The sequence below is a fragment of the Molothrus ater genome, chromosome 30 (assembly GCF_012460135.2).
Source record: "Molothrus ater isolate BHLD 08-10-18 breed brown headed cowbird chromosome 30, BPBGC_Mater_1.1, whole genome shotgun sequence".
NCBI lineage: Eukaryota > Metazoa > Chordata > Aves > Passeriformes > Icteridae > Molothrus > Molothrus ater.
Genome location: NC_050507.2, coordinates 191,341 through 215,373, shown reverse-complemented (window position 1 = coordinate 215,373; position 24,033 = coordinate 191,341). Strand labels below are relative to the sequence as shown.

Sequence of the window (24,033 nt, the reverse complement as noted above, 5' to 3'; positions counted from 1 at the left end):
CGCTGGCCGTGCCGGCGGAAGGGGCGGGGGTTCCGTCCTGCCGTGTGCACCGTGGGTACCGCGCTGACCGCACCGAGGGGGGGTCCCGTCTGTCCCGTCCCCGGCTGCCCTGACTCTGCTCGGCTCCCGCCGCTGCAGCCGGGGTCAGTCGCCGGCTTTGTCTCTGCCGGATCAGCCGCCGTGAGCCACGTGGGGCCGATCCACGCTGCAGCTCGGTCTGCACCGGAACAGCCCCTGGGGCGGTCCCGGCTGCAGACCCCGCCTTTGGAGGACCGAGACCCTGAGCTGTGCCAAGCCCCTCGGGTGATTCCCCCTGCAGACCCCGCCTTTGGAGGATCCAGACCCTGAGCTGTGCCGAGCCCCTGGGGCGATCCCTGCTGCAGACCCCGCCTTTGGAGCCCCCAGACCCTGAGCTGTGCCGATCCCCTCGGGTGATCCCGGCTGCAGACCCCGCCTTTGGAGCACCCAGACCCTGAGCTGTGCCGAGTTCCCCCGTCCTGCCCTGAGCTCCGCTCCCTTGGTAACCACAGCTCCGGCTGCTCAGCGGAACTCTCTAAAGGAATCACCTTATCGAAAGTACCCTCGGGGCACAGAGAGTGTCTCCCCCCAGCCTAGGTGCCCTCAGCACCCTCGGGGCACAGAGAGTGTCTCCCCCCAGCCCAGGTGCCCTCAGCACCCTCGGGGCACAGAGAGTGTCTCCCCCCAGCCCAGGTGCCCTCAGCACCCTCGGGGCACACACAGAGAGTGTCTCCCCGCTCTCGGCCGTGCCGGGGCTGCCGACTCAGGACCGGCCGAGGGTTCCTGAGGGGCTCGCACAAACCCGCTCGGCCGCTGATTGTGGTGGTGTTTGAGGGTCCTCCAGGACAAGGGAGGAGATGAGAATCTTGACTCCCCCTTTCAGAAGGCTGAAATATTATTTTATGATCTCTATTATATTAAAAGAAAATGAGATATTAGAACTATACTAAAAGAGCAAGGAAACATCAGAAAGCTGGAAAGGAATGAATAATAAATACCTGGGACTGCTCACAGCCCCGACACCGCTGGACCATGATTGGTCATCAAGTAGAAACAATGCACAGGAGACCAATCCAAGATGCCCCTGTTGCTAAACCATCTCCAGCCCACACTCCACAGCCAGCAGATTGTTATTGGTTCCATTTCTGTTCTGAGGCTTCTCAGGAGAAAAAACCCAGCAAAAGGATTTTCATCAAACACATCAGTGCCAGGTGATGGCACAGGCAGCATTGGCTGACCAAGATCACTGTGTCATCCCTGCCAGCCCAGGTGTCACAGCAAGGAGGAGAGAGTTCACCCTGTGCTCAGCCTGCAATACAGAGCAATACAGAGCAATACAACACAAAACACATATTAATACAAGATGATAACCTTTTTCTATTTTCATTACATGTTGATTTATTTGGGTCTTGTCCTGCTGCGAGGGCCACACTGTCCCCATGTTCAGGCTCCCACATGCTGCTGCAGAGAGGCACGGGCGGGGGGGTGAGGGGAGAGAGGGATGGGGCAGGGTAGGCTGGGGAGGGGAAAAGGGCAGAGTGAGGGATAGGGCAGGGGCAGGATGGGGAGGGGTGAAGGGCAGAGAGAGGGATGGGGCAGAGCTGGGCTCCAAGTTCAAGTCAGGGTGAGGGGCTGAGGACACGGCAGAAGAGGGCTGAGGGGAGGAGGTAAGGGTTAGGAGGGGGCACGCCATATCTCCCAGAAAAACACTGTAGTAAAATAAAACTCTGGTTGGCCTTGGAGTGCCAAGCACCTCCTACAGTCTGCCACCAGGAACCTGGTGGCAGAGTTTTGTTTGCCAGGGAAAAGGGCCAGCATTGGTGTTCAGGGGCCTGTGGCCCAGAGTGGGCAGCCACCTCCTGAAACAGCCCCTTCAACACCCTTCTCGGTTTTGGGGTCCCCCCAACTCCCTTCCAATTTGGGACCTCCCTGCAATCCCTTCCAAGTTTTGAGACCCCTTTTTTGACTCCCAAATTCCCTCTGTCACTCCCCCTGTCCTTTCGGGCTTTGCAGGGACTGACCAGAGACCGTCCAAACCCCTGAGCCCCTCAAACTCCCCTCCTGGGGGCTTTTTGCCCTCCCTCCCTCAGGGAGAACTCCCAGGGTTCTCCCCCCACCCCCTCCCCGCCATTTTTGTCACCCCCTAAAACCAACTCCCAGGTCCCCCAAAACACAACTTTATTCACAGCCCAGCCCTGTCCATGCCCTCTCCACACCCCACAGGGGAGTCTCCCAGTGTCACCTCCCCCCCCCCCCCCTGCCCCGCCCCCGCCCCATGTCCCTTCCCCTATTTACAGCTCTGGGATGCGGTACTGACACGGAACAGCGAGGGGCACAGAGGGTGACACGGGGCATGGGGCATGGGGTGGGCTTGGGGTCATCAGTTCTGTGTCCTCTGTCCTGTCCGTGTGTCGTCCACCTTGGAGTCACTGTGTCCTGTCCTTGTCCCAGTCCAGGTCCACAGTCTCCCAGCTTGGTGTCACATTCCCTCACCTGTGGCATAACTCCATAACTCGTGCGACCCCAGCTCTGTCACCACGTCCTGCCCATGAAACACTCCCTGTGTCTCCTCACATGGTGGCACCATGTCTCCTGTCTGTAGCACAGTCCCTGTGTTCCCCACCAGGGTGGCCCACTGTCTGTGTGTCCCCACAGGTCACCGACAGCAGGCACTGCCAGAGCATTATCCAACAGTCCTTGTGTCCCCACCACGGTGTGCACGAAAAGGGCATGAAAAGCGGGTGATGCCCCAACTATCTAACACGGATGCCCCACACTCGGTGTGTCCCTATGTCCCGGTGCCACTGTCCCCCTGCCCCTCAGGGCACAAAGAGTGGGCGGTGCCCCCAGCAGTGCGAGGACAGTGCCCCACTGTCCCTGTGCCCCCTCCACAGTGTCCCCATGTTCCCTCAGGGCACAAAGAGCGGGCACTGCCCCCACATTGTCCCCTCAGGGCACGAAGAGCGGGCACTGTCCCCACATTGTCCCCTCAGGGCACGAAGAGTGGGCGGTGCCCCCGGCGGTGCCTCCTGAGCGCGGCGCTCCGGGCGAAGCTCTCCCCGCACTCCACGCAGATCAGTGGCTCCTGCCCACAGCCGCCCTCGGCCCCTGTGGGCCCCTCGCCCCCCACCCGAGGCCCCTTCAGAGCCCTCGGGGCACCGGCGGGGTGGGCGCAGCGCCGTGGCCGCGCTGCCCCCGGCCCGGCATGGGTGCGCTGGTGCTTGATGAGATTCTTGCTCTGTGTGAAGCTCTTGCCGCACTCGGCGCAGCCGTACGGGCGCTCCCCAGTGTGAATGCGCTGGTGCTGGATGAGGTTGGAGCTCCAGGAGAAGCTCTTGCCGCAGTGGCCGCACCTGTACGGCTTCTCCCCGGTGTGGGTGCGGCGGTGCTGCACCAGGTGCGAGTTCTGCGAGAAGCTCTTGCCGCACTCGCCGCAGGTGCTGGGCCGCTCGCCCGTGTGCGTGCGCTGGTGCCGCAGCAGCTTGGACCAGTGGCTGAAGCTCTTGCCACACTCGTTGCAGATGAAGGGGCGCTGGCGGCCCCCGCCCCGCCGCCCTCCGCCCTCCTCGGAGCCCCCCGGGGCTGGGCCGGGGGTCCCGCGGGGCGGCGGGGGGCGCAGGGGGCTGTGCGGGATCACCGTGCGGATGATCTCGTGCGGCAGCACCTCGGCCTCGCCGTCGCTCACGATGCCGTCATCGGCTGGGGGAACATGGGGAGGGGGTGAGAGCACAGAAGGGGCTAGACCTCCAAACCAAATGTTTGCTGTGACCCTAAAACGGGCTGGGACCCCAACACAAATGTTTATTGTATTCCTAAAACGGGCTGGGCCCCCTCCTCGAATGCTCATTACACCCTAAAAGGGTGCCTGGAGCCTCCCCAGTTTGCCAGTTTGCCAAAATGTTCGTTGTGACACAAAAAGGGGCTAGGCCTTCTCCTCAAATATTTATTGAGCCCCAGAAAGGGGTTGTGCCCCTGACCCAAATGTTCATTGTGACCCAGAAAGGGCTGCAACCCTGACCAAATATTCACTGTGCTCCAAAAAGGGGCCAGACATCCATCCCAAATGTTCACTGGATCCCAAAAATTGGCTGGACCCCTGACCCAAATATTTCTTGTGACCCAAAAGGGGGCACAAAAAGGGGCTGTGGCCCTCTCCTGGTGTCCAGTGCACCCCAGAAAGGGGCTGCACACCCTACCCAAATGCTCACTGTGCCCCAAAAAGGGGCTATGCCCCCTCCTGGAGTGTCTGGAGCCCCCCAAAAGTACCTGAAGGCCCCCAAAATTCCCAATAACCCCTTCTTGGGGGGTCTGGAACCCTCTCAAGAGTGTTTTAAGCCCCCTTCAAATTCCTCTACCCCCCTCCAGTGGTGTCTGTAGACCCTCAAAAATGCCTTGAATCCCATCCCAAATGCCTCTATCCCCTTCTAGGTACATCTGGAGCCTCCCCAAATTTGCCTGCAGCCCCCCAAATTGCCTGCACCCCCTTCTTGGAGTGCCTGGGACCCCCCAAATTTGCCTACAGCCCACCCCAAAAGTATCCGTATCCCCCCCCAAAATTTTCTGTACTGCTTTTCTGGGTTATCTGGAGCCCTCCAACCCCCCCATCCACTTTTGGGGTCCCCTCCTCACCAATGAAGACCCTCCGGACCACGTCCCCCTCGTCCGAGTCCTGCAGCTCCACCACGTCCGGCTCGTCCTGCTCCATGGGGGCTCCTGCAGGGACTGCAGCATCAAGGGGGGCCCTGAGCACCCCAAAACGCCCCAGGACCCCCCTGAGCAGCAGAAAACCACAACCGCCTCCCCCCACAATTCCAAAGGATTGTTTGCATCTTGGTTCCTGCTGTGCCTCCCATATTTCTCAGTGTGACCCCAAATCCTTTTTTGCCCCCCTCAATTTCCATTTACCCCGCCAAAATCCTTCTGTGTTACCTGTCCAAACCTTTCAGGGAGATCCCAAATCCCCTTGTACCCCCCTAAGCCTCATCCCCACAAAAACCTTTTTTTCCCCCCATCCATCTATTCCCCCCAAAATCTCTGTGTCACCCTAAATCTCTTCATGTACCCACAAATCCCTCAGTGTAATTTCAAACTCCTCCATGTGATCCCAGATCCCTCTGTGCCCCCACAAATATTCCTGTTCCCCCCATAAAATCCCTTTGTGTCCCCCCAAATCCTTCTGTGTGACCCCAAATCCCTCTGTGTCTCCCCAAATCACCCTGTACTCCCCAGTTCCCCTCCCACCTGCTCTCTGAGGGTCTTGGGAGGGTCTCACAGCTGGTCCGGACTCAGCCCCTAAAATCTGGGGTGAGGGGGATGGAAGGATGCAGATGGGGGGGGTCACAAAGGGGGGGGGTCACCGAGTTCCCCTCAAAATCACCCAGGACCCCCCAAATCACCCAGGGTGCTCCCGAATTACTCCCAGTCCCCCAAGGTTTGCTCCTCCCCCACTTTAATTTTTCCAAGGGGGCACAAAAGAACAACAGAGCCCCAGGACCCTTCCCCAAAATTCACCCCCAAATTGAATACTGGGGGGGACTCCCAGCTTTTTTTTGAGGGGTCCCCACTCTCTTGCCCTCCCTTCCAAAACGGTTCATCCACAGTCCCCCCTCCTTCAAATCCAACATGGAGGTAACCCAAATTTTTGGGGGAAGTCTCCCAGATTTTTTGGAGGGGGTCCCCACTGTCATTGCCTCCTTTCTGCCCCCCCCAAAACAGAGCCTGATCCCTCCTCCCAGCCCCAAATCCATCTCCCCTCCCATCCCAAATCTAAGACGGCGGTTATCCACAACTGCGGGAGGGGTCTCCCAAATTTTTGTGGGGGGTCCCTACTCTCCTTTTTCCCTCTTTTCCAAACCTAAAAATGGCACACCCCCCCACCCCCTTCCATTGTGGCCCCCCTGCCACCGCCTTCTTCCCAAATCCAAGACCGGGTGCATGCCAAATCAGAGAGGGATCTCCTGAATTTGGGGGGGGGTGGGGGGGAGAGTGTTCCCCGCTCTCCTTTTTCCATCTTTTCCAACCCTACAAACGGCGCCTCATTTCCACCGCCCCACCCCCCGGCTCCAATCCATCGTTCCGCTCTATCCCCTGGGTATCCCCAGCTGGACGGGGTGGATCTCCCACATTTTTTTGGGGGGGTCCCCGCTCTCTTTCCTCTCTTTTCAATCCGCAAAATTCGCCGTTCATCCACACCCCCCCCGGCCCCAAATCTTTTGCCATCCCTCCGCCATCGCCTCCCCATCCCAAATCCATACCCGGGGGTATCTCCAGTTGGTGGTCGGGGGGGGGGTGTCCATCCAGTTTTTGTGGGAGGGTTCCCACTCTCCTTTTTCCCTCATTTCCAGCCCCCCAACGGCGCCCCTCCGCCACCGCCTCCCCCATCCCAAATCTAACATCGGGATATCCCAAATCTAACATCGGGATATCCCAAATTGGGGGGGAGGGGGTCTCCCAAATTTTCTGGGGGGGTGTCTCCGCTTTTTCCCGTCCCCTTCCCCCCCCAAAAACGGGTTCGTTTCCCTCCCCCCGCGCCCCCCGACTCACCTCGGCGGCTCCGCGGCGCGGGAGGGGCCGGGGGCGTTCCAGAGGGCTCCGGGGATGGCTCCGGGGGTCCCGTCGGGCTCGGCGGTGCGGGGGAGGGTTGGCGGGGGCGTCCCCCGGGCGCGAGGCGGGCACGGGGCCGGGAACAGGAAGGTCCCGTCATCCCATTCCCCGCCGGATGCGCCGCTGGGAAAAAAGCGGGGAAAAAACGCTGGGAAAAGTCGGGGGGAAACCTTGGAAAAAGGGAATTTGGGCGGGGGGAACCCCTAGAGGGAAAAAAAAGGGCGGGTCCCAGCAGGGACACCCCCGAACCGCCCAGTATTGAGTGGGGGAATTGTGCGAATTGCCCGAATTGTTGGGGTTTGGTTATTTTGTTATAAAGGGAGGTGTTTTCCAAGCGGGAGATGGATCTGGGGGGGGAGGTTGGGCAGGGTGGGTTTAAGGGGAATAAGGACAGGGAGCCCCCCCAGACCTCTCCCTCCCCCCTTCCTGCTTTGTGTAACGGCAGCGACGCGTTTCCTGCCCTCCCGGGAATTAAAAATGGTTGGAATTACGCAACGAGGGCGGAGGGCTCGGCAGCGGCATCTAGGGATTCCGGGAACGGCGGGATGGGGGCTTCGGGGCGTCCCCTGCGCGCCCCCCCCAAATCCCTGAATGATCCCCCAGAGGGTTTTATCGGGGCGTTTCCTGCCCCCCTCCCTCCGACCCCCGGGAATCAGAAACTGGTTGGAATTACACAATGACGGATCACGGGATCCCGAGATAGAGGGACTGGGGGGGATCGGGGTTTTGAGGTGGCCCCTGTGCCCCCCAGATTCTCCCTCACGAGGCCTGGGGATGCATTTCTGCCCCCCGCCATCTCTAGAATTGAAAATGGCTGGAATCGCACAGCGAGGCCAGAGGGTTCAACAGTGGCATGGAGGGATTTTGGGATCAGGTCATGATAGGATTGCGGTTCTGGGGTGACTCCTGTGCCCTCCAAACGCTGAGCCCCTCCCCCGATATTCTGGGGGTGCTTTTTCTGCCCCCCAACCCCCCAGTTAAAAATTGTTGGAATTATGCAACACAGACAAAGATTTAGCAGAATTTTGTGATTCTGGGAGCATGGAATAGTAAGATCAGGGTTTTGGGGTGTTCCCCCTTCCCCCCCTGCCCCCAGAGCCCCTCAGAGGGTTTAGGGGTGCTGGGCTGGGAGTATGGGGTCTCCATCTCCTTCCCTCACCCCAGGCACTGGTTCCTGAAGGATGGGAAAAGCTCTGCATGGCCATACTGGGATCACTGTGGGTGACCCCAAAATCTCACAGTTGGACAATGTCATCACCCCTGGCTGGTGTCCCCAAATCCATATAGTGGACCGAGGCTGCTCAGAGACCTTTAATTGATGTCATCAGCAGATCCATGTGCCCAAATCCCAGGATTCCCATCCTGGGGACCCTATCCCCAGGGTCCTTGAATCCCTGTCCCCACCATGGGGTCCCCATCCCCATCACAGTGTCCCCATCCCGACACCCCCATTCATGTGTCCCCGTGCCACTCCCAATGTCTCCACAGGCCTGGTGTCCTTATCCCCATCTGCCCCCATAGGTACAGGTGTTGCTGTCCCCATCCTGATGTCCCAATCCTGGTTTCCCTGTCCCCATCCAGGTGGCCTTTTCCCCCTCACATTTCCCACTTTTTTCATCTCTCCCCTTTCTTGTTCTTTTTCTCTCCTTTTCCCCCACCATTTCCCCCATCACCTTTTCCGCCCTTTTCCCCCTCACATTTCCCACCCTTTTTTCTCTCATGTTTCCCACACTTTTTTTTTCCTCCCTTTTCCCACTCTTCTTCCTCTCACCTTTCCTGCTGTTTTTTCCCCTCACATTTCCAACCCTTTCCCCCTCACGTTTCCCGCCCTTTTTCGCCTCACGCTTCCAGCCCTTCTTCCCTCACATTTCTGACCCTTTCCCCCTCACGTTTTCCGCCCTTTTTCGCCTCACGCTTCCAGCCCTTCTTCCCTCACATTTCTGACCCTTTCCCCCTCACGTTTCCCGCCCTTTTTCGCCTCACGCTTCCAGCCCTTCTTCCCTCACATTTCTGACCCTTTCCCCCTCACGTTTCCCGCCCTTTTTCGCCTCACGCTTCCAGCCCTTCTTCCCTCACATTTCTGACCCTTTCCCCCTCACGTTTCCCGCCCTTTTTCGCCTCACGCTTCCAACCCTTCTTCCCTCACATTTCTGACCCTTTCCCCCTCACGTTTCCATCTCTTTTTTCTCTCACCTTTTCCCACTCTTTTCCCTTCACCTTTCCCCCTCATTCCCTCCCAGGCTCTCCTGTGTGGAGGCAGCACAGGCGGCTCCTCGCTCCGACGCCATCATGGACTGGTTCCACTGCAGTCGCTGCTTCCGCCAGGATGGCGCCCGCTTCGCCATCACCAACTGTGGCCACATCCTGTGCGAGGGCTGTGGGGGCTCAGGTAAAATTGAGGGAAACCCTCAGTTTAAGCCCTTTAAATGCTGAGAAAGGGGGAGTTTCTTTCAATTTAGTCCCTTAAAATAAGAGGGAAAGGAAGGGTCACCTCAACTCAAGGAAATAAATAAGTGAGGGCTCTGCCCTCAATTTAAACCCCTAAAATATCGGGAAAAGAGGGTTTCCCCTCAATTTCTGTCTTTTAAATGATGGGAAAAGGAGGATTTCCCTCAATTTACACCCTTAGCATGGTGGAAATGGAGGATCCTGCCTCAATTTAAAACCCTGAAATGAAGTGAAATGGTCCATTTCTCTCAAGGAACACCATTTTTGGGACTTTTGGACATCTTTTTCTCTCTTTTTCTTTTTTCTCCCCTTCCCACAGGTCCCTGCCCAGTCTGTGGCACCGCCTGCTGCTACCTGCCCATATCTGATCAGGCCAGTGTCCTCCATGTTGTTCCCCACATCCCCTTCCCACCGTTTTCCCTTCCCGTTCCCAACCTTCTTCCCATCATTTTGACACCCCCATGCCCAATAGATGCGCCCAGAGGAGAAGGTTTTCTTCAAGAACCCAGTGGACCTCGCCCTCAAGCACCTTGCCCACATCACGCAGGTGAGGAGGACACGGATGATGGGGGATGAGGTTCCACCGCTGTCCCCAGCCCCACACGCTGGGGGGGTACAAGGGAGTGACCGACATCCCCCAGGTGTGGCGGTTCCAGATGGCACAGGCACAACTTCTGGTGGACTTGCACGCGGACAGAACTCGGCGGGTGCAGGCAGAGCTGGACAAGGCCAGAGAGGAGCAGGGGGAGAGGAGGAGGTGAGGGGGATGCTATGGAAGGGGGTTCGCACCTCCATCTTGGGCTCCTCTGGGCATGTGGGTGAGGCAGCACTCCTTAACGACAGTCCTCATCCTTCTGGCCCCTTTCTTGGGAGGGTCTTACCCCCCCTTGGCTGCCACATTGGTGACAGCATGTTCTGCCATTTGCTGCCATCTTGGTGAGCTCCCACCCCCTTGCTCTGCCCCCCTTAGATACCCTATGGAGGGACCCCCACCCCAAATGGCGGGGAAAAACCCACCCTCCATTAAATCCTCCCCCTTCCCAGGGAGCTGGAGTCACTTCGCCGGGAGAATGAAGAGCTGCGCCGCTTGCAGGTGGCCCCCAAAGCCCCCCTTCCCCTTTCCTGGCCCCCAAACTGCCCCCCAAAGCCCCCCTTCCCCTTTCCTGGCCCCCAAACTGCCCCCCAAAGTCCCCCTGCCCCTTTCCTGGACCGCAAACTCCCCCCAGAGCCCTCCTGCCCCTTCCCTCACCCCCAAAACTGTCCCCCTCAAATCTCCCCACAGCTCTCCCCAGGCTGGCGCTGGAGCAGCCGCAGCAGCACCCCCCATCCCTCCCCCACACATTCAGGTAAGTGCCCCCCAAATTTGTAGGGGGGTCTTCCACACCCTGAAACACCTCCTCATCCCCTCCTTGCTCATAGGGGTCCTTCCAAATTTTCTGTCTCCTTTCCAGTCACCCCCCAGCCCCGCCGGCAGCTCAGCAGTCAAGTGGTCAGGTAAGGGGTGTGGGGCATCCTAAATTGGAATGGGGGTCCCTCAATTGCACAGGGGGGTCCCCCAAACTTCCTGCCTCTCTTTTGCAGCCGCTTGGCCCCACTGGAGCCCCCCCAGTCCCACAGCACCCCAGGATGGCAGGTGAGACCTCACCCCAAATGGGGGCCACCCCAAAATAGGGGACTTCCCATAATGGTTTGCTCCCCCCACAGGCTGGCATAGCCTACAGAAATTCAGGGACCTCCAGCATAGGTGAGTGACCCCAAATCCTACAGGATTTATCCCAAAATAATGTCCCAAGCCCCGACCTTCAGCTCCAAGCACCATCCCCTTTCCTCGTCTCCAAGGAGGGACTCTAAAAGCTCATATAGGGCCTCAAACCCCCATGGTGTGACCCCAAACCCCTGATCTCTCCCCACAGGGACCCCAAACCCCCACGGAAGGAGCCCAGAGCTCCCCAAACCCCCTGCAGGACCCCAAGCCCTCCCAGAGAAACCCCTGACCCTGATCTATGGGGTGACCTCAAAAAACCCCCTAACGCCCCTTTCCCTCTTCAGTGCCCCCCTTGGCTGGGACAAGCGAGGGACAGGTACTGGGGGCACTGGGAGGAACTGGGAGGGGACTGGGGGCCTTGGGATAAACCGGGAGATGTGGAGAAGGGAATCTGGGGGGGACTGGGATAAACTGGGAGGGACTGGGAGGGGATATAGGGAGCCCCAGGAGGGACCTGGGGGCACTGGGAGGGGGTTACTGGGAGGGACTGGAAGGAGAGATTGGTTACTGGGAGAGAATTTGGATTCCTGGGAGCACTGGGAGGGGACGTTTGGGTTACTGGGAGGGGGGCTTGGTGATACTGGGAGCGCTGGGAGGACCCCAGCTCCACCCCCTCCTCCTTGCCCCTCCCTTTTCCCACCCCTTTTCCTCCGAAATCAAGACAAAACCTCCAAATGCAGTAGCTATTCCCCAAATTCAGAGGCCACCCCCCCCCCCCCAAATTCGGTAACCAAGCCCGCCCAGAATTCAGTAGGCACTCCCTAAAACCCGATAGCCACCCCGATATTCGGTAGCCAGGAATTTAATCTTCTTCATTTAGGGCTCTGCTCGGCGGCTGGCGAGGGGCGGGCGCTCCCAGTGGGATCTCAACCCACGGCCATAAAGGACAAACAGAGATCTCTGACGGGATCCGAGGCTCCTGAACAGCAGCTCCGGGGGTTCCCTGGAGATGGCTGGGGGCAGTAGCTGTTAAAAAGGAATAAAAAAAAAATTCCAATTTTGGTGCCGTTCTGGGTCCGTTTGTGGGGCCGGGGGGGCGTGGCCTCTACCGAGAGGTTGTGTTGCCGGTGCTGGGTTCCTATTGGTTGGTGGGTCGGTGTGCGCGTGGCCTAAGGGGAAAGCGGGATATGGAGGCAAATTGGGGAAAAATGGGGAAAATTGGGGGAAAATTGAAGGGGTTACGGGGGGGGGGGGGGGGGGGGGGTGGGTGTATGGAGGAGGGGGAGGGCCTTCATGATCTTAGGAAAGCGCGGATTGGTGAAAATCCGATAGGAGGCGTGGCTTAAGAGCGATCGGTGCTGGGGATTGGAGTACAGGCATGGAGGGGGCGGGACCAGCGGGGAGCCGTAGCCGGATTTGTGGCGAGGTGGTCGGGGCGGGGCACTTGGTGTGACGCCACTTCTGGTTAGCGGCATTTCCGCGTCCTGCTTGGCCGGCCGCCGCCGCTGGTCCGGGAGCGGCTCGGGCCCCCGGAACCGCCCCGCGACCGCTCCGGAGCCACTACGTATTCCTCCGGAACAGCCGCGGCTCCACCTCCGGACTCTCCTGCGGCTCGGTCCGGCCCGGGCTGCTCCCTCCCCGCCCCGGGTCCGGCGCGGGGCTCGGCAGGGCCGGCCGGGGATGCCGTGGCGCGGCCCGCGCCATGTGGTACATCATGCAGAGCATTCAGAGCAAGTACTCGCTGTCCGAGCGCCTTATCCGCACCATCGCCGCCATCCGCTCCTTCCCTCGGGACAACGTGGAGGATCTCATCGGCCGGGTGAGGCCCCGTGACCGGGACATCCCACCCCTTCCGCGGCCAGACCGGCCTGCTTGAGTCCCCCCCGGACTCCGGGTCCCTCTGACGGGCCCTGCCGAGCTGTCGCCGGCTGTCCCGCTCCCTGCGGAGCCTCCGTGGGGATCCTCTGGAGGGGAAGATCAGGGCATCTCTAGTTGGTTTAGAGACTCCAGGCTTTTCCTTCCACCCTCCGAACCCCCGCGGCTGGCGGGGTCTCTGGGGGTCTCCGGGCACCGTTTGGTGACAGTGAATTAGTGAAACACAAGCGGGAGCTGAGATTAAGACCGGGAGTGTTTTTGCGAACAAACCCCCGAGATTTCTCTTAATTAAGCCTTTCTTGAAGGGGGGATGGGAAGGGCAGGGAAAGGGTGGGTTTTTCTGACCCCGGGGTGGTTCCTGCAAACCCTCGGGATTTGTGTGAATTAACCCTTTCTGAAGGGATGGAAAGGGGGGAGTTCCTTACCGGGGGGTGTTCCTGTGCTCCCCAGGGTGCCGATGTGAACTGCCTGCATGGCACCCTCAAACCCCTGCACTGTGCCTGCATGGTGGCTGATGCTGACTGCGTGGAGCTGCTGCTGCAAAAAGGAGCTGAGGTAAAGCTTTGAAAAAACCAAAAACAGGTAGAAAAAATTCCGAGATAAGGGGCAGGGAAGTCAGGAAGAGCTGATTAAGAGTTGACATTGGAGCTGATGTGTTTAAGTTGGATTTTGGGAAAACGTTCTTCCCCCAGAGTGTCACAAGCTCTGGGAACTGGGGTTTGGACAATGCTCCCAGCATAGAGGGGGATTTTTGAGTGTCCTGTGCAGGGCCGGGGCTTGGATTTGTAGGTCTTTGTAGGTCTTTTCCACCTCAGCATATTCCATGGGCTTGTATCCCCTCACAAAGTGGCACCAGGGAAAGGTTCATTGTCCCAACAGGGAGGGAATTCTTGGGCTGAGATTTTTGGGAGAGGACGAAGGATTGAAACCTAAATTTTTGCACTGAGATTTCAGGAGGCTGGGAAGGAAGCCACTTTCCCCTGGCTACTTGGGTAAAACCCTTCCTTATTTTTCCCTGCGTTTGGGATTTGGGACCTTTAGCTCTTCCCTTGCTGCGGGATCCAGCTGGAGCCACTCCCTGACACCCAAACCTTTTTTTTTTTCCTCCCCCAGGTGAACGCCCTGGACGGCTACAACCGGACAGCCCTTCACTACGCAGCAGAAAAAGATGAAACCTGCGTGGAGATTTTATTGGAGTACGGCGCCAACCCCAATGCCCTGGACGGCAACAAGGACACGCCCCTGCACTGGGCGGCCTTCAAGAACAACGCGGAGTGCGTGCGGGCCCTGCTGGCCAACGGCGCCCTGGTCAACGCCCTGGACTACAACAACGACACCCCCCTGAGCTGGGCGGCCATGAAGGGCAACCTGGAGAGCGTCAGTGTCCTGCTGGACTTCGGCGCCGAGGTGCGCGTGGTCAACCTGAAGGGCCAGAGCCCCATCTCACGCCTGGTGGCGCTGCTGGTGCGGGGCCTGGGCACGGAGCGGGAGGATTCCTGCCTGGATTTGCTGCACAGGGCCACGGGACACTTCGAGCTGCGCAAGAACGGGAGCCTGCCCTGGGAGGTGGCCCGGGACCCACAGCTGTGCCAGCGGCTGACGCTGCTGTGCTCGGCGCCGGGCACGCTACAGGCGCTGTCGCGCTACGCCGTGCGCCGCTCGCTCGGCCTGCGCTTCCTGCCCCAGGCCGTGCAGCAGCTGCCGCTGCCTGCCTGCCTCAAGGAGTACCTGCTGCTGCTCACCTGAGCCAGGGACAGCTGCCCTTCCCCCGGAGGATCCCCGCTCACTTTGTCACTTCCCAGGTTCTTCTCCGTGGTTTTGTTCCCCGCGGCCACCTGGCACTCTGCTGGCCCCTCACGCTGCCTCCGTTTCCTCCCCTTGGCCCTTCCATTTTGTCCCCTCCCTTTCTCCCCCTGTTCTGTCACGCTCCCTCCATTTCCTCCTCTCTGTTCCCTCTGCTTCTCTCCCTGTCCCCCCCTTTCACTCTCCTGCAATGAGCAATATCCCTCTGATGGCAAATTATATCCCAGCTGTTGGATTAATCTATTTTTCCCCTTTTTTTTTTTTGGTTTTTTTTTTTTGCCTTGCAAAAGGAAGGTTTTAAGGGAAAAGTCTCCTTTGAGGAAGGACCCAAGGCAAGAAATTGTGGGTTAGGATGCAGAGTAATCCTGTGGGATGGGTTGGCTGAAAATCAAAGATCCGGGTGTTTCTCCATCATGGAGAGTGAAGTTCTGCCTGTTTATCCATAACTTTTATGCTGCATCAGGAGTGAAACCACCTCAAAAACCAAAATTTTGCAGGGCTGGAATTCTTGTAGGCGAAATAAATCTTCTTCAGAGAGCTCCACATGGAGCTGAGGGCTTCCCTCCCATCTCTTCAAGCTCTTCCTGAGGTTTCCCACTAGGAATTCACCCTTTGGTGTTGGTTTGGGGTTTTTTTTTTGGGATCTATTCCAGGATCCAATGGAAGAGCAGCTCTCCAAGGTGAAACCAAGCGGCTAAAAACTGTCATTGTTATTTTCTGGGATGAACTTGGGGCTCAAATTTTATCCCTGTTTTATCCCTCTGTGTTATGCTGGGCAGGGAAATCCTGAGGATGAGGATTTGGTGTCAGTGGGGTCCAGGTTTGCCTTTCCATGGATTCACAGAGACGTGGAGCACTTGGACAAGCACTGAATTTATTGAAACATCTCCATTTTATGACTTTTAACCCTAAAAACCTCAACCTCCACCATCCATCCTCAAATTATCCTGATACCGCTTGGGGACCACTTCTCAAAATCCCTGAAAAGCCCTGGGATGCTGTGAGAAAAGGGGATTTTTGGGGTTCCTCAGGCTGGCAGTGGCTGCTGTCCCTGTCACAGGGTGGCATCGGGGACCAGGACCTTGCGGGTCAGGTGCTCCAGGTGCGCTGTCTCAGACGTGTCTAGCTCAATGTTGTACTTGGCCAGGATTTTGAGGATGGGCCGCAGCTTCAGCCACCACTGCTCCTTGGGGATGCGGTGCCTGAGGGGACAGGGACAGACTGGGGACATCCCTGGGGAGGGATCCCAGGCTTTGTCCACTTTCGCAGGGTGGGGAAGGGAGGGACAGGGAGGGACACGCACTCAAAATCCGTCTGCTGGCGCAGCTCAGCGATGGGTTGGAACACCAGGCTGCGCTTGCGCATCCCCAGCAGGCACGCTGAGTCCGCCGTGTTGGCAAAGATCCGGCCTGGGAGGAACATAGGAATGGTTAGGAACCTCCTGGAGGCGAGTTGGGAATGGTTGGGATCCTCCAGGAACGTGGGAGGGAAGGGTGGGAATGTTTGGGAATCTTCAGGGATGGGAAAACACCTGGGACAGGAAGTCAGGAATGTTTGGGATCCTCCTGGAGCAGGGGTTGGGAATGCTCAGGATGCTCCATGAGGGTAAAACCTATGGGAGGGTAGGTTGGGAATATTTGGGACCTTTCAAAAACGAGAGGGGAGGTTAGGAATGTTTGGGATCATCCAGGAGTGGGGAAAATCCCCCAGAATCCACAGGAGGGCTTTTTGGGAATGGTTTGGGAATGTAGGGTCACTCTGGGGTCCCTTTGGGATCCCCCATCCAGCAGCACCCACCATGCCGGGAGCACTCCTTGATCTTCCCGGTGATCCAGGCCACGGCCTTGGCGCCCATCTTGGTGCCGAAATTACGGTCAAAGGGGGTGGGGCTGCCTCCCTGCCCCAGGAGAATCCAGGATGAGCCAATGAAATCCCCCAAGTCCCAGTCCTCTTCCCAGGGAAATCCCCTGAACACCAATCCTGTTCCTGGGGGAATTCCCAAACCCTCACCCCATTCCCACCTGCTGCATGTGCCCCAGGACATTTTTCCGGCAGTCAAAAATCCCTTTGCCCTCCTCGCAGTAGAGATTGTAGATGAAATCTGTGGTGTAGTTCTCATTGCAACGCTCATTCCTACACCAGGGACAGGATCAGGATCAAATCCCACAATTCACCCCATCCCAAACAATTCCACTGATCCCAAACAGCAGCACCACAATGAGACTCCAAATCTTCCATCCCTTGCCCATCACCACGGTGAGAGCCCAGTTCCCCTGATCCCAAACCCAATCCCCACAGGGGTGCCACGAGGTTCCCCCAAAGCTGGAGCCCACCTGAGCACAAGCCCCCTCTTCACCGTGGTCTTCATCTTCTCCGTCAGGTGGTCCACATTGGCCTGTGGGGTCGGGAATGGAGATGGGAGTGGGGTCAGTGGGGAACCTACTCATTCCACACCACCCTGGTGACACTGGGGACAGGGGACAGGACTGTCCCCACCTGCAGGTCACGGCTGCTGAAGGGCTCCTCGAAGATGTAGGCGGCGTCGGCGCCAGCTGCCAGCCCGGCCATGGTGGCCAGGTAGCCACAGAAGCCACCCATGGTCTCGATGATGAACACGCGGCGCTTGGTGCCTGCAGCCGACTGCTTGATCAGGTCACACGTCTGCAGTGGGGACAGGATTTGGGATCAGGAGAAGGGATTTAGGGCCAGGGGATTTGGGGTGCCCACTGCAGACTGCTTGATCAGGTCACATGTCTGAAATGTAGAATTTGGGGTCAGGAAAAGGGGTTTAATGTCAGGGCAGTTGGGGGATTTCCATCGGGGTCTCAGAGTGGTGATAGTGGTAGGAGAAGTGCTTTGGGATCAGGGGAATTTGGGACTTCCACTGGGATCTTACTGTGGTGATGGTGTTTGGCATCAGGAGGGATATGGGATACAGGATTTGGGTTCTCACTGTGGTGATGATGTTTGGGAGCAGAGGCTACAGGATGGGGGGTCTGACCGGGGTGATGGTGTTTGGGACGAGGGGGATTTTGGGGAGGTATCTGGGGTCTCACAGTGGTGATGGTGTTGAGGGCGGTGTCGGCGCCGATGCTGAAGTCAGAGCCGGGGACGTTGTTGGAGACGGTGGCGGGCACGATGCACAGGGGGATGCAGAGCTCCTCGAAGCGTGCCCGGCCCTCCACCAGCTCCAGGCCACCTGTGAATGCCTGAGGGACAATGGGGACATCAGGGGACAATGCAGAGAGGAGAGGAACAGGAGGGCACTGACCACACCTTGACCAGACCTGGCCCTCCACCAGCTCCAGGCTGCCTGTGAATGCCTGGGGGATAGCAGAGGGACCTTGACCCCACCCTGGCCACACCCTAACCATGCCTCTCTAACCCCATCCTGACCACACCCCAACCATGCTCTGACCAAGCCCCACTGACCCCATCCCGCTGACCACACCCTGCCCACACCCCACTGACCTCAAAGCCACCGATGATGATAAGACCATGAATCCCAAACTTGCTGATGTTGGCACTGATCTCCTCAAAATGCTTCTTGGGCAGAGTCCTGGGAAGGGGAAACTCCTCGGGATGAGCCTGACCAGAGGGGGACCCCAGGGGGACCCCAAATGACCCCACACGCAGGGGGGAGTCACCTCTTGGTGCCTAGTTTGGATCCTCCCAGCCCCGTCCAGCTGCCCACAGTATTCCAGCCAATCTCCTCCACCTGGGGGGTGAAATGGGTTTAATGGGGTGGGAGAAGGATCTGGGGTCACAATGGTCCCCCTCAGCCCTATCAGAGTGACATTGGGGTCACACAATGTCCCCTCAGCCCTCTCAGGAGGTCACACAATGTCCCCTGGCTCAGGGACAGCAGCAGATCAGACCCACAGCAGGGCTGGGGTTTGGACAGGGATTAAACACCCCCATCCTGAGGAATTCCTGAGGAATCTCCATCCCTGCAGTGCCACAACTGCCCCTTCCCAGGCCCTTTTCTTGCACCCTTCTCCCACATGGATCTCCCCATCCCAAAATCCAACCCCTTAAATCCATCCTGCATTTCTCAAACTCTTTTCCCGGCCTGTTTTTCCACTGGGATCTCCCCATTCCAAAACCCAACCCTTCAAATCTGTCATGCCCTGGCCACCCCTTTATCCCATAGGGATCTCCCCATCCCAACTCCTTTCCCCCAGAGGACCCTCACTATCCCGAATGCCAGCCCCTCAAATCCATCCTAAACCCCATTCCCTGTGGGAATCTCCCCATCCCAGTCCCTCTCCTGACGCTTTTCCCACCCCATTCCCCTTGGGACCCTCACCATGCCAAAGGCCAGCCCCTCAAAGCCGTCGTGCACCGCGAGCATGCGGTGCCCATGGATGAGGCCGATCCTCACGGTCGCCCGCACGGCCGCGTTCATCCCTGCGGCCGGAGCGCCCACGTTCATCACGGCCACCGTGTACCCGCTCTGGGGACAGGGACAGGGCTCACTGGGGGTTGGGGTTGGATTGGGCTGGGATTGGGTGGTATCCGTGCCTGGGATGGAATTGGGGTGTCCCGGCTCGGGCCCCTCCCCATGCCCTCTCCAGTGCTCCCTACCTTGGTGGCAGGCGGGCGGATGTGAGCCAGCAGCTTATAGACATTCCAGTTGTTCTGAAAGCTCCTAAAAATCAGGGAAGTTGGGGTTTTGATACGTTTTGAGGACATTGGGGTTGCAGGGACAGGGACATGGAGGTGCCACCCACCGGCCCCGCAGCTTCACCGCGTCCTCGAAGCGTCCTTCATTCATGGCTGTGGTGACGTCCTTGGTCTGGGGGCACAGAGGGGGATTGGGGTTTCCTGGGTGGGATTGGAGTGTCCTGGGATGGGATCAGGGTGTCCTGGGTAGGGTTGGAGTGTTTTGGATGGGATTGGGGTGGAATGGGGTGTCCTGGGGTGGGATCCATCCCTGGGGCTGGCTTGGGGACGCTCCCTGGAGGGTTTGGGGACATCTTAGGGATGGGAACCATCTTAGGGACCCAGACTGGGTCTGGGGCCACTCCCAGTGTCCCCCCATTCCCACTCACCACCTGGACACATTCCATGAGGGGCAGGCGCACGGCCTGGTTGCCAGACAGACTGACCACACAGGCCGGCGTCTCCGGTGTCCCCTCCAGCAGCGCCATCACAGCCTCCACACCCATCCTGCTGGCCTGAGGGGACATCAGGGGTGTCACCTCCCAAGGGGGGCTGTCAGTCACCTCCAGGTCCCCTCGTTTGGGACTGGGGTGAGGAAGGAGGTGCCCACCAGGATGCGGTCGAAGGCTGAGGGGGTCCCCCCACGCTGGACGTGGCCCAGGATGGTCACCCTGGTGTCGTACCCCAGACGTTTCACCACCAGCTGCAGGGACACAGGAGAGCTCTGGGACTGGCCCCAAAAAGGGAGGGGGCAAAGGGGGATGTCCCCCATGTCCCCCCATCCCCACTCACAGCTTTGATCTCATCCGAGGTGATGGCCTTGCCATGCTTGTCGATGGCACCCTCAGCCACAATGATGATGTTGAGCCTGGAGCCACCATCACGGGTCTGGGGGGGATCACAGGGTGTCAACAAGGATGGGGACAGGGGGAGATCATCCATCCATCCATCCATCCATCCATCCATCCATCCATCCATCCATCCATCCATCCCCGTGTCCATCCCTCCCTCCCACCTCAGCCAGCCTCCTGCACAGGTGCTCCTCCCAGTCGTCCTCAGGGGGTGACTCAGGAATGAAAACCCAATCAGCACCACAGGCCAGGGCTGTGATCAGCGCCAGATACCTGAAATGGGGCCAAAAACTGCTTTTGAGCCACTTCCCCCAATTTTTGGCATGACAAGAACCCTTCCTAGGTGCCACCAGAACGTACCCGCAGTGCCGCCCCATCACCTCCAGCACGAAAGTCCTCTGGTGGCTGCAGGGACAAGAAAGCGTCACCCACCCGAAACGGGAACACTGGGGGGCTGGGGACAACGAGGGTGTCCTTGTCACCTCTGCGCCGTGGTGGTGATGGCGTCCACAATCTCCATGATGCGGTGCAGCGCCGAGTCGGTGCCGATGGTCATGTCGGTGCCACAGAAGTCGTTGTCGATGGAGCCCACCATGCCCACGATGTTCAGGTGGCTCGAGCGCTGCGCCTCCTCTGCCGTGATGCCACCTGGGGAGGGGGTGGGCAGGAGGGGGACGCCATCCCCAGATGGTCACTTGGGGGGTAGAGGTGTCAAAGGGATTGTTTGGGGGGAAAACACTCAGTTTTGGGTGACAAAACCCTGTATTTTTGTGTAGGACACCTTGATTTTGGAACCAAAGTTTTTTTAGAATCACAAACTTACATCACACTGCAACAACAAACCTTCCCACACCCTCCTTTCCTGATGTGGGACACCCCCAAAATGTCCCCTTAGGGGGAAGCAGCGCCACAAATCTCTGTTTTGGGGGAAAACCTCAAATTTTTGAGTGCCACACCCTGCTTTTTTTAACCACACCCTTTTTTTCTTTTGTGTCCCCCTTTAAAACATCTTCAACAGTGCCCCAAACCTCCATAATTATGGAAAAAACCCAATTTTTGAGTTCCACATCCTGATTCAAAACCAAACCTTTCCACACCCCCTGTTCTCTCTCTGCCCTCCTCCAAAATGTCCCCTTGGGAAGCAAAAGTGTCCTAAACTTCCATAACTAGGGAAGAACACCACATTATTATGTGGGAAGACCCAAATTTTTGCGTGCTTTTGAACCCAAACCTTTGTCTTTTGACTCCAATCCTTTTCCTCTGCCCCCCTCCCTCACCCCGGGGGGGGGCGGTTCAGGGTTCCCCCAGTGTCCCCCCTGTACCGGTTTTGAGCAGCTCTGCCAGGAGCCCGCCCCACTCGGCGCGGAAGGTGTCAGCGCCGGTGAGGCTGCCGTCGCCGCCGATCACGCACAGGTTGGTGATGCCGCGCTTGACCAAGTTCCGCGCGGCGCGGAGCCGCCCCTCGCGCGTGCGGAAATCCTGGCAGCGCGCGCTGCCGATCACCGTGCCACCCTGGGGAGGGACGGCGGGGCACGGCTGGCCTCGGGGCTGGCTCTCCGTCCCTGTGTCTGTCCACCCATCTCATCCCCATATCTGTCCCTGTGTGTCCATCCACCCATCTCATCCCCATGTCCATACCTCTGTCCCATCCTCATGTCCATCCCTCTGTCCATCCATCCATCCCATCCCTCTGTCCATCCACCCATCCCATCCCCATGTGCGTCCCTGTGTCCACCCTTCCCTCCCTCCCCCCATCCTAGCTCTGCTTTTGGGTCATTTTCTGCTGAGCCCAGGCTCAGACTGGAACCAGTGAGGGACAAACTGGGACCGGTGAGGAGCATGCCCAGTGCCTCCCTAGCCCAGGAGGGGATTCCCCAGTGTCCCCCTGTCCCTGTGTACCCCTGTCCGTGTGTCCCCCTGTCCATGTGTCCCCCTGTCCGTGTCCCTCACCAGCTGCAACATCATGGACACGCTTTCCCACGTGGCCTCCCTGATGTGGTCACCACCGTCCACCAGCCCCTGGTAGCCCTGGGGGGACAGAGTGGACAGTGGTTCAAGGACAACTTTTCCCAAATTTTGTGGTGGGGCTGTGGAATTTTGGGGTTGGGGCTGACACTGACCTCACACACGAAGAACACCTTGGCCCCGGTGTAGATCCCCACACGCACCACGGCGCGCACAGCCGCGTTCATGCCTGTGGGGCACCGCCATCATCCTGTCACCCCTTGGTGACATCCCCAAGCCCCTGTCACCTCCCTGCGGCTGCCACCCCTCGGTGGACACCCCCAATCTGTCCCCCCCGTACCCCCCCTGTCCCCCCCCCTTGCAGCTGCCACCGCCTGAGTTATTTTTGCCCCGGTGACCTTTGGTGGCAGCGCCTGACACGGGTGACAAACACGGGGGTGGGGGGAGGGGACACTCCGGGGGGGCCCCCATGGCCTGGCACCCCCCCCACGTCCGTCCGCCCCCCATCCTTGGGACCCCCAGAAAAATCCCAAACCTGGGAATGAATCCTTGGAATTTTGGGCAATCCTGATTATTTTGGCTCAGTGCCAAAGTGCCACCGGTGCCCACTTGGAGTCCCCTGCCCGAATTTTGTCACTGTTGTTCCCCTCCGCTATCCCAAAACTCCTCAAGCTCCACCCGACCCCAAACCCCCACCAAGGTCATTCCCAGAACCTCAATCCAGGGAAAACCCTGATGGTTGTGGCATCAAAATCCCGATTTTTACCTCCAAAGGAGCGGTTTTAGGAACTTGGGGGGGGGGGGGGGGGAGGGGAGTGAGGGATTTTGGGGGGAATCTACGGGGGGGGGGATTTGGGGCAGGGGCTTAGTGATCCCGGGGATTCCGGGATCCCAAGGGTTTTATGGAGTTTTGGAGGAGGGGGGAGAAATTCGGGGGGGATTTCCAGGGATTTCGGGCTGGGGATTTCTAGGGATTTTGGATCCCGGGGTTTTGGGGTCCTCTTACCCTGCGCGTCCCCCCCGGAGGTGAGGACGGCGATGGCTTTGCCGACCCCCAGGGTCTCGGTGTGCTGGGGTCCCGCGGGGCTCGAGGGCATTTTCCTGCCTGGAAAAAATCGGGAAATTCGGGCAAATCCCAAGGTGGGAAGAGCGGCTCTGTCCCTCCGGGTGACGCTGCCAGCGCAGAGTGGCACCGCTGGGGAGGAACGCGGCGACACTGGGACAGCCCCGCTGACACCGCCGGGACACTCCCGCCCGGGGGGGCGTGGGGAGACTCCTTACTGGGAGTTCTCGTTACTGGTCCCAGTCTCGATTCCCTACTGGGGCCAGGCTGTCCTTAGTGGTCCCAGCCTCTCCTTACTGGTCCCAGTTTGTCTTTACTGGACCCAGTGCATACTCTCTCTGGGAGCTGCTCCGTCCTTCTTACTGGTGCCAGTCTCTGTTCCTTACTGGTGCCAGTCTGTCCTTACTAGTTCCAGTTTGTTTTTCCTAACCTGCTCTCCTTAATGGTCCCAGTCCCTCTTTAGCAGGGCCACTTTGTCCTTACTGGTCCCAGTCTTTATTCCCAGTGGGAGCTGCTCTGCACTCCTTACTGGTCCCACACTGTCCTTACTGGTTCCAGTCTGGATTCCCTGTTCATCCCAGTCTCTATTCCCTGTGGTTACTGGTCTGCCCTCCTTTCTGGTGCCAGTTTATCCTCCTTACTAGTCCCAGTCCATCCTTACCACTCCCTGTCTGTGTTCCCTGTGGGACTGCGCTCCCCACTGGTTCCAGACTGCTTTCCATACTGGTCCCAGTCCCCACTCCCTGCATCTCCCGGTTCCAGTTCCCCGCCGGTCCCAGTCTGGGGGCGTTACTGGTGCCAGTTCCTGTTCCCTGCTGGTTCCAGTACCTCTCCCTAACCGGTTCCAGTTCATCGCCGGTCCCGGTACGGGGCCGTTACCGGTCCGGGTCGCTGTTCCCGGTGGGATCTGCTCTGCTTTTCTTACTGCTCCCAGTCCCCGTTCCCTGCCGCTGCCTCTCGCGGCTCCGGTTCGGTCCCGGTCCCGGTCCCGCGGGCGTTACCAGTGCCGGTCCGCGGGCGTTACCGGTGCCCTCCCG

The 24,033-nt window shown here is 58.8% G+C and overlaps 4 protein-coding genes and 1 long non-coding RNA gene across 8 annotated transcripts; 2 read left to right on the top strand and 3 right to left on the bottom strand.

Annotated features, from left to right (window-relative positions):
- Window positions 1–895: 895 nt before the first annotated feature.
- LOC118697381 (zinc finger protein 787-like) lies at window positions 896–6,661 on the bottom strand. Its single transcript, XM_036400001.2, has 4 exons — window positions 6,562–6,661; window positions 5,260–5,317; window positions 4,648–4,740; window positions 896–3,717 (listed from the first exon to the last, which is right to left on the bottom strand). The coding sequence occupies exons 3-4, from the start codon at window positions 4,721–4,723 to the stop codon at window positions 3,008–3,010; spliced, it is 786 nt and encodes a 261-aa protein (XP_036255894.1). The 5' UTR covers window positions 4,724–4,740; window positions 5,260–5,317; window positions 6,562–6,661; the 3' UTR covers window positions 896–3,007.
- A 2,249-nt stretch (window positions 6,662–8,910) lies between these two features.
- Window positions 8,911–11,823, top strand: LOC118697325 (RING finger protein 212B-like). Of its 2 annotated transcripts, XM_036399910.2 has the most exons (11): window positions 8,911–9,010; window positions 9,389–9,441; window positions 9,542–9,616; window positions 9,711–9,826; window positions 10,114–10,162; window positions 10,352–10,415; window positions 10,521–10,563; window positions 10,651–10,702; window positions 10,774–10,813; window positions 11,119–11,150; window positions 11,655–11,740. In XM_036399910.2, exons 1-11 carry the CDS (start codon window positions 8,911–8,913, stop codon window positions 11,715–11,717), a joined length of 687 nt encoding a protein of 228 aa, XP_036255803.1. In that variant the 3' UTR covers window positions 11,718–11,740. The 2 variants fall into 2 exon arrangements, with proteins under 2 accessions (XP_036255803.1, XP_036255804.1); XM_036399911.2 differs by lacking the exon at window positions 10,114–10,162 and having other exon boundaries at window positions 8,912–9,010; window positions 9,726–9,826; window positions 11,655–11,823.
- Window positions 11,621–12,006, bottom strand: LOC118697192 (uncharacterized). The gene is made up of 2 exons (XR_004981734.2): window positions 11,884–12,006; window positions 11,621–11,800 (listed from the first exon to the last, which is right to left on the bottom strand). It is a non-coding gene; the product is annotated as an uncharacterized LOC118697192 (long non-coding RNA).
- A 227-nt stretch (window positions 12,007–12,233) lies between these two features.
- Window positions 12,234–14,995, top strand: ASB8 (ankyrin repeat and SOCS box containing 8). 2 transcript variants are annotated; one of them, XM_036399929.2, is made up of 3 exons: window positions 12,234–12,593; window positions 13,050–13,204; window positions 13,763–14,995. In XM_036399929.2, exons 1-3 carry the CDS (start codon window positions 12,455–12,457, stop codon window positions 14,393–14,395), a joined length of 927 nt encoding a protein of 308 aa, XP_036255822.1. In that variant the 5' UTR covers window positions 12,234–12,454; the 3' UTR covers window positions 14,396–14,995. The 2 variants fall into 2 exon arrangements, with proteins under 2 accessions (XP_036255822.1, XP_036255821.1); XM_036399928.2 differs by having other exon boundaries at window positions 12,236–12,593; window positions 13,100–13,204.
- Window positions 14,996–15,305: 310 nt separating this feature from the next.
- On the bottom strand, window positions 15,306–23,140 carry PFKM (phosphofructokinase, muscle). 2 transcript variants are annotated; one of them, XM_054517711.1, is made up of 22 exons: window positions 22,940–23,140; window positions 22,089–22,162; window positions 21,919–21,996; window positions 21,291–21,480; window positions 20,451–20,616; window positions 20,329–20,373; window positions 20,133–20,241; window positions 19,910–20,005; window positions 19,728–19,820; window positions 19,507–19,632; window positions 19,186–19,250; window positions 19,040–19,103; window positions 18,762–18,908; window positions 18,100–18,170; window positions 17,924–18,011; window positions 17,509–17,775; window positions 16,949–17,113; window positions 16,786–16,847; window positions 16,474–16,585; window positions 16,250–16,349; window positions 15,756–15,861; window positions 15,306–15,654 (listed from the first exon to the last, which is right to left on the bottom strand). In XM_054517711.1, exons 1-22 carry the CDS (start codon window positions 23,028–23,030, stop codon window positions 15,507–15,509), a joined length of 2,463 nt encoding a protein of 820 aa, XP_054373686.1. In that variant the 5' UTR covers window positions 23,031–23,140; the 3' UTR covers window positions 15,306–15,506. The 2 variants fall into 2 exon arrangements, with proteins under 2 accessions (XP_054373686.1, XP_036255820.1); XM_036399927.2 differs by having other exon boundaries at window positions 17,509–17,661; window positions 22,940–23,038.
- Window positions 23,141–24,033: the final 893 nt, after the last annotated feature.

Bases quoted from the DNA above. Each gene is read 5' to 3' on its own strand.
- LOC118697381 (XM_036400001.2), bottom strand. From the start codon at position 4,723: ATGGAGCAGGACGAGCCGGACGTGGTGGAGCTGCAGGACTCGGACGAG. The intron at 3,718-4,647 runs GTGAGGAGGGGA...ATGTTCCCCCAG, and splicing joins GGTCCGGAGGGTCTTCATTG to CCGATGACGGCATCGTGAGC.
- LOC118697325 (XM_036399910.2), top strand. From the start codon at position 8,911: ATGGACTGGTTCCACTGCAGTCGCTGCTTCCGCCAGGATGGCGCCCGC. The intron at 10,416-10,520 runs GTAAGTGCCCCC...TCTCCTTTCCAG, and splicing joins TCCCTCCCCCACACATTCAG to TCACCCCCCAGCCCCGCCGG. The intron at 11,151-11,654 runs GTACTGGGGGCA...TTCTTCATTTAG, and splicing joins CTGGGACAAGCGAGGGACAG to GGCTCTGCTCGGCGGCTGGC.
- ASB8 (XM_036399929.2), top strand. From the start codon at position 12,455: ATGCCGTGGCGCGGCCCGCGCCATGTGGTACATCATGCAGAGCATTCA. The intron at 12,594-13,049 runs GTGAGGCCCCGT...CCCTTTCTGAAG, and splicing joins TGGAGGATCTCATCGGCCGG to GGATGGAAAGGGGGGAGTTC. The intron at 13,205-13,762 runs GTAAAGCTTTGA...TTCCTCCCCCAG, and splicing joins TGCTGCAAAAAGGAGCTGAG to GTGAACGCCCTGGACGGCTA.
- PFKM (XM_054517711.1), bottom strand. From the start codon at position 23,030: ATGCCCTCGAGCCCCGCGGGACCCCAGCACACCGAGACCCTGGGGGTC. The intron at 20,374-20,450 runs GTGACAAGGACA...TTGTCCCTGCAG, and splicing joins ATCACCACCACGGCGCAGAG to CCACCAGAGGACTTTCGTGC. The intron at 19,821-19,909 runs GTGAGTGGGGAT...GTGTCCCTGCAG, and splicing joins CCTCGGATGAGATCAAAGCT to CTGGTGGTGAAACGTCTGGG.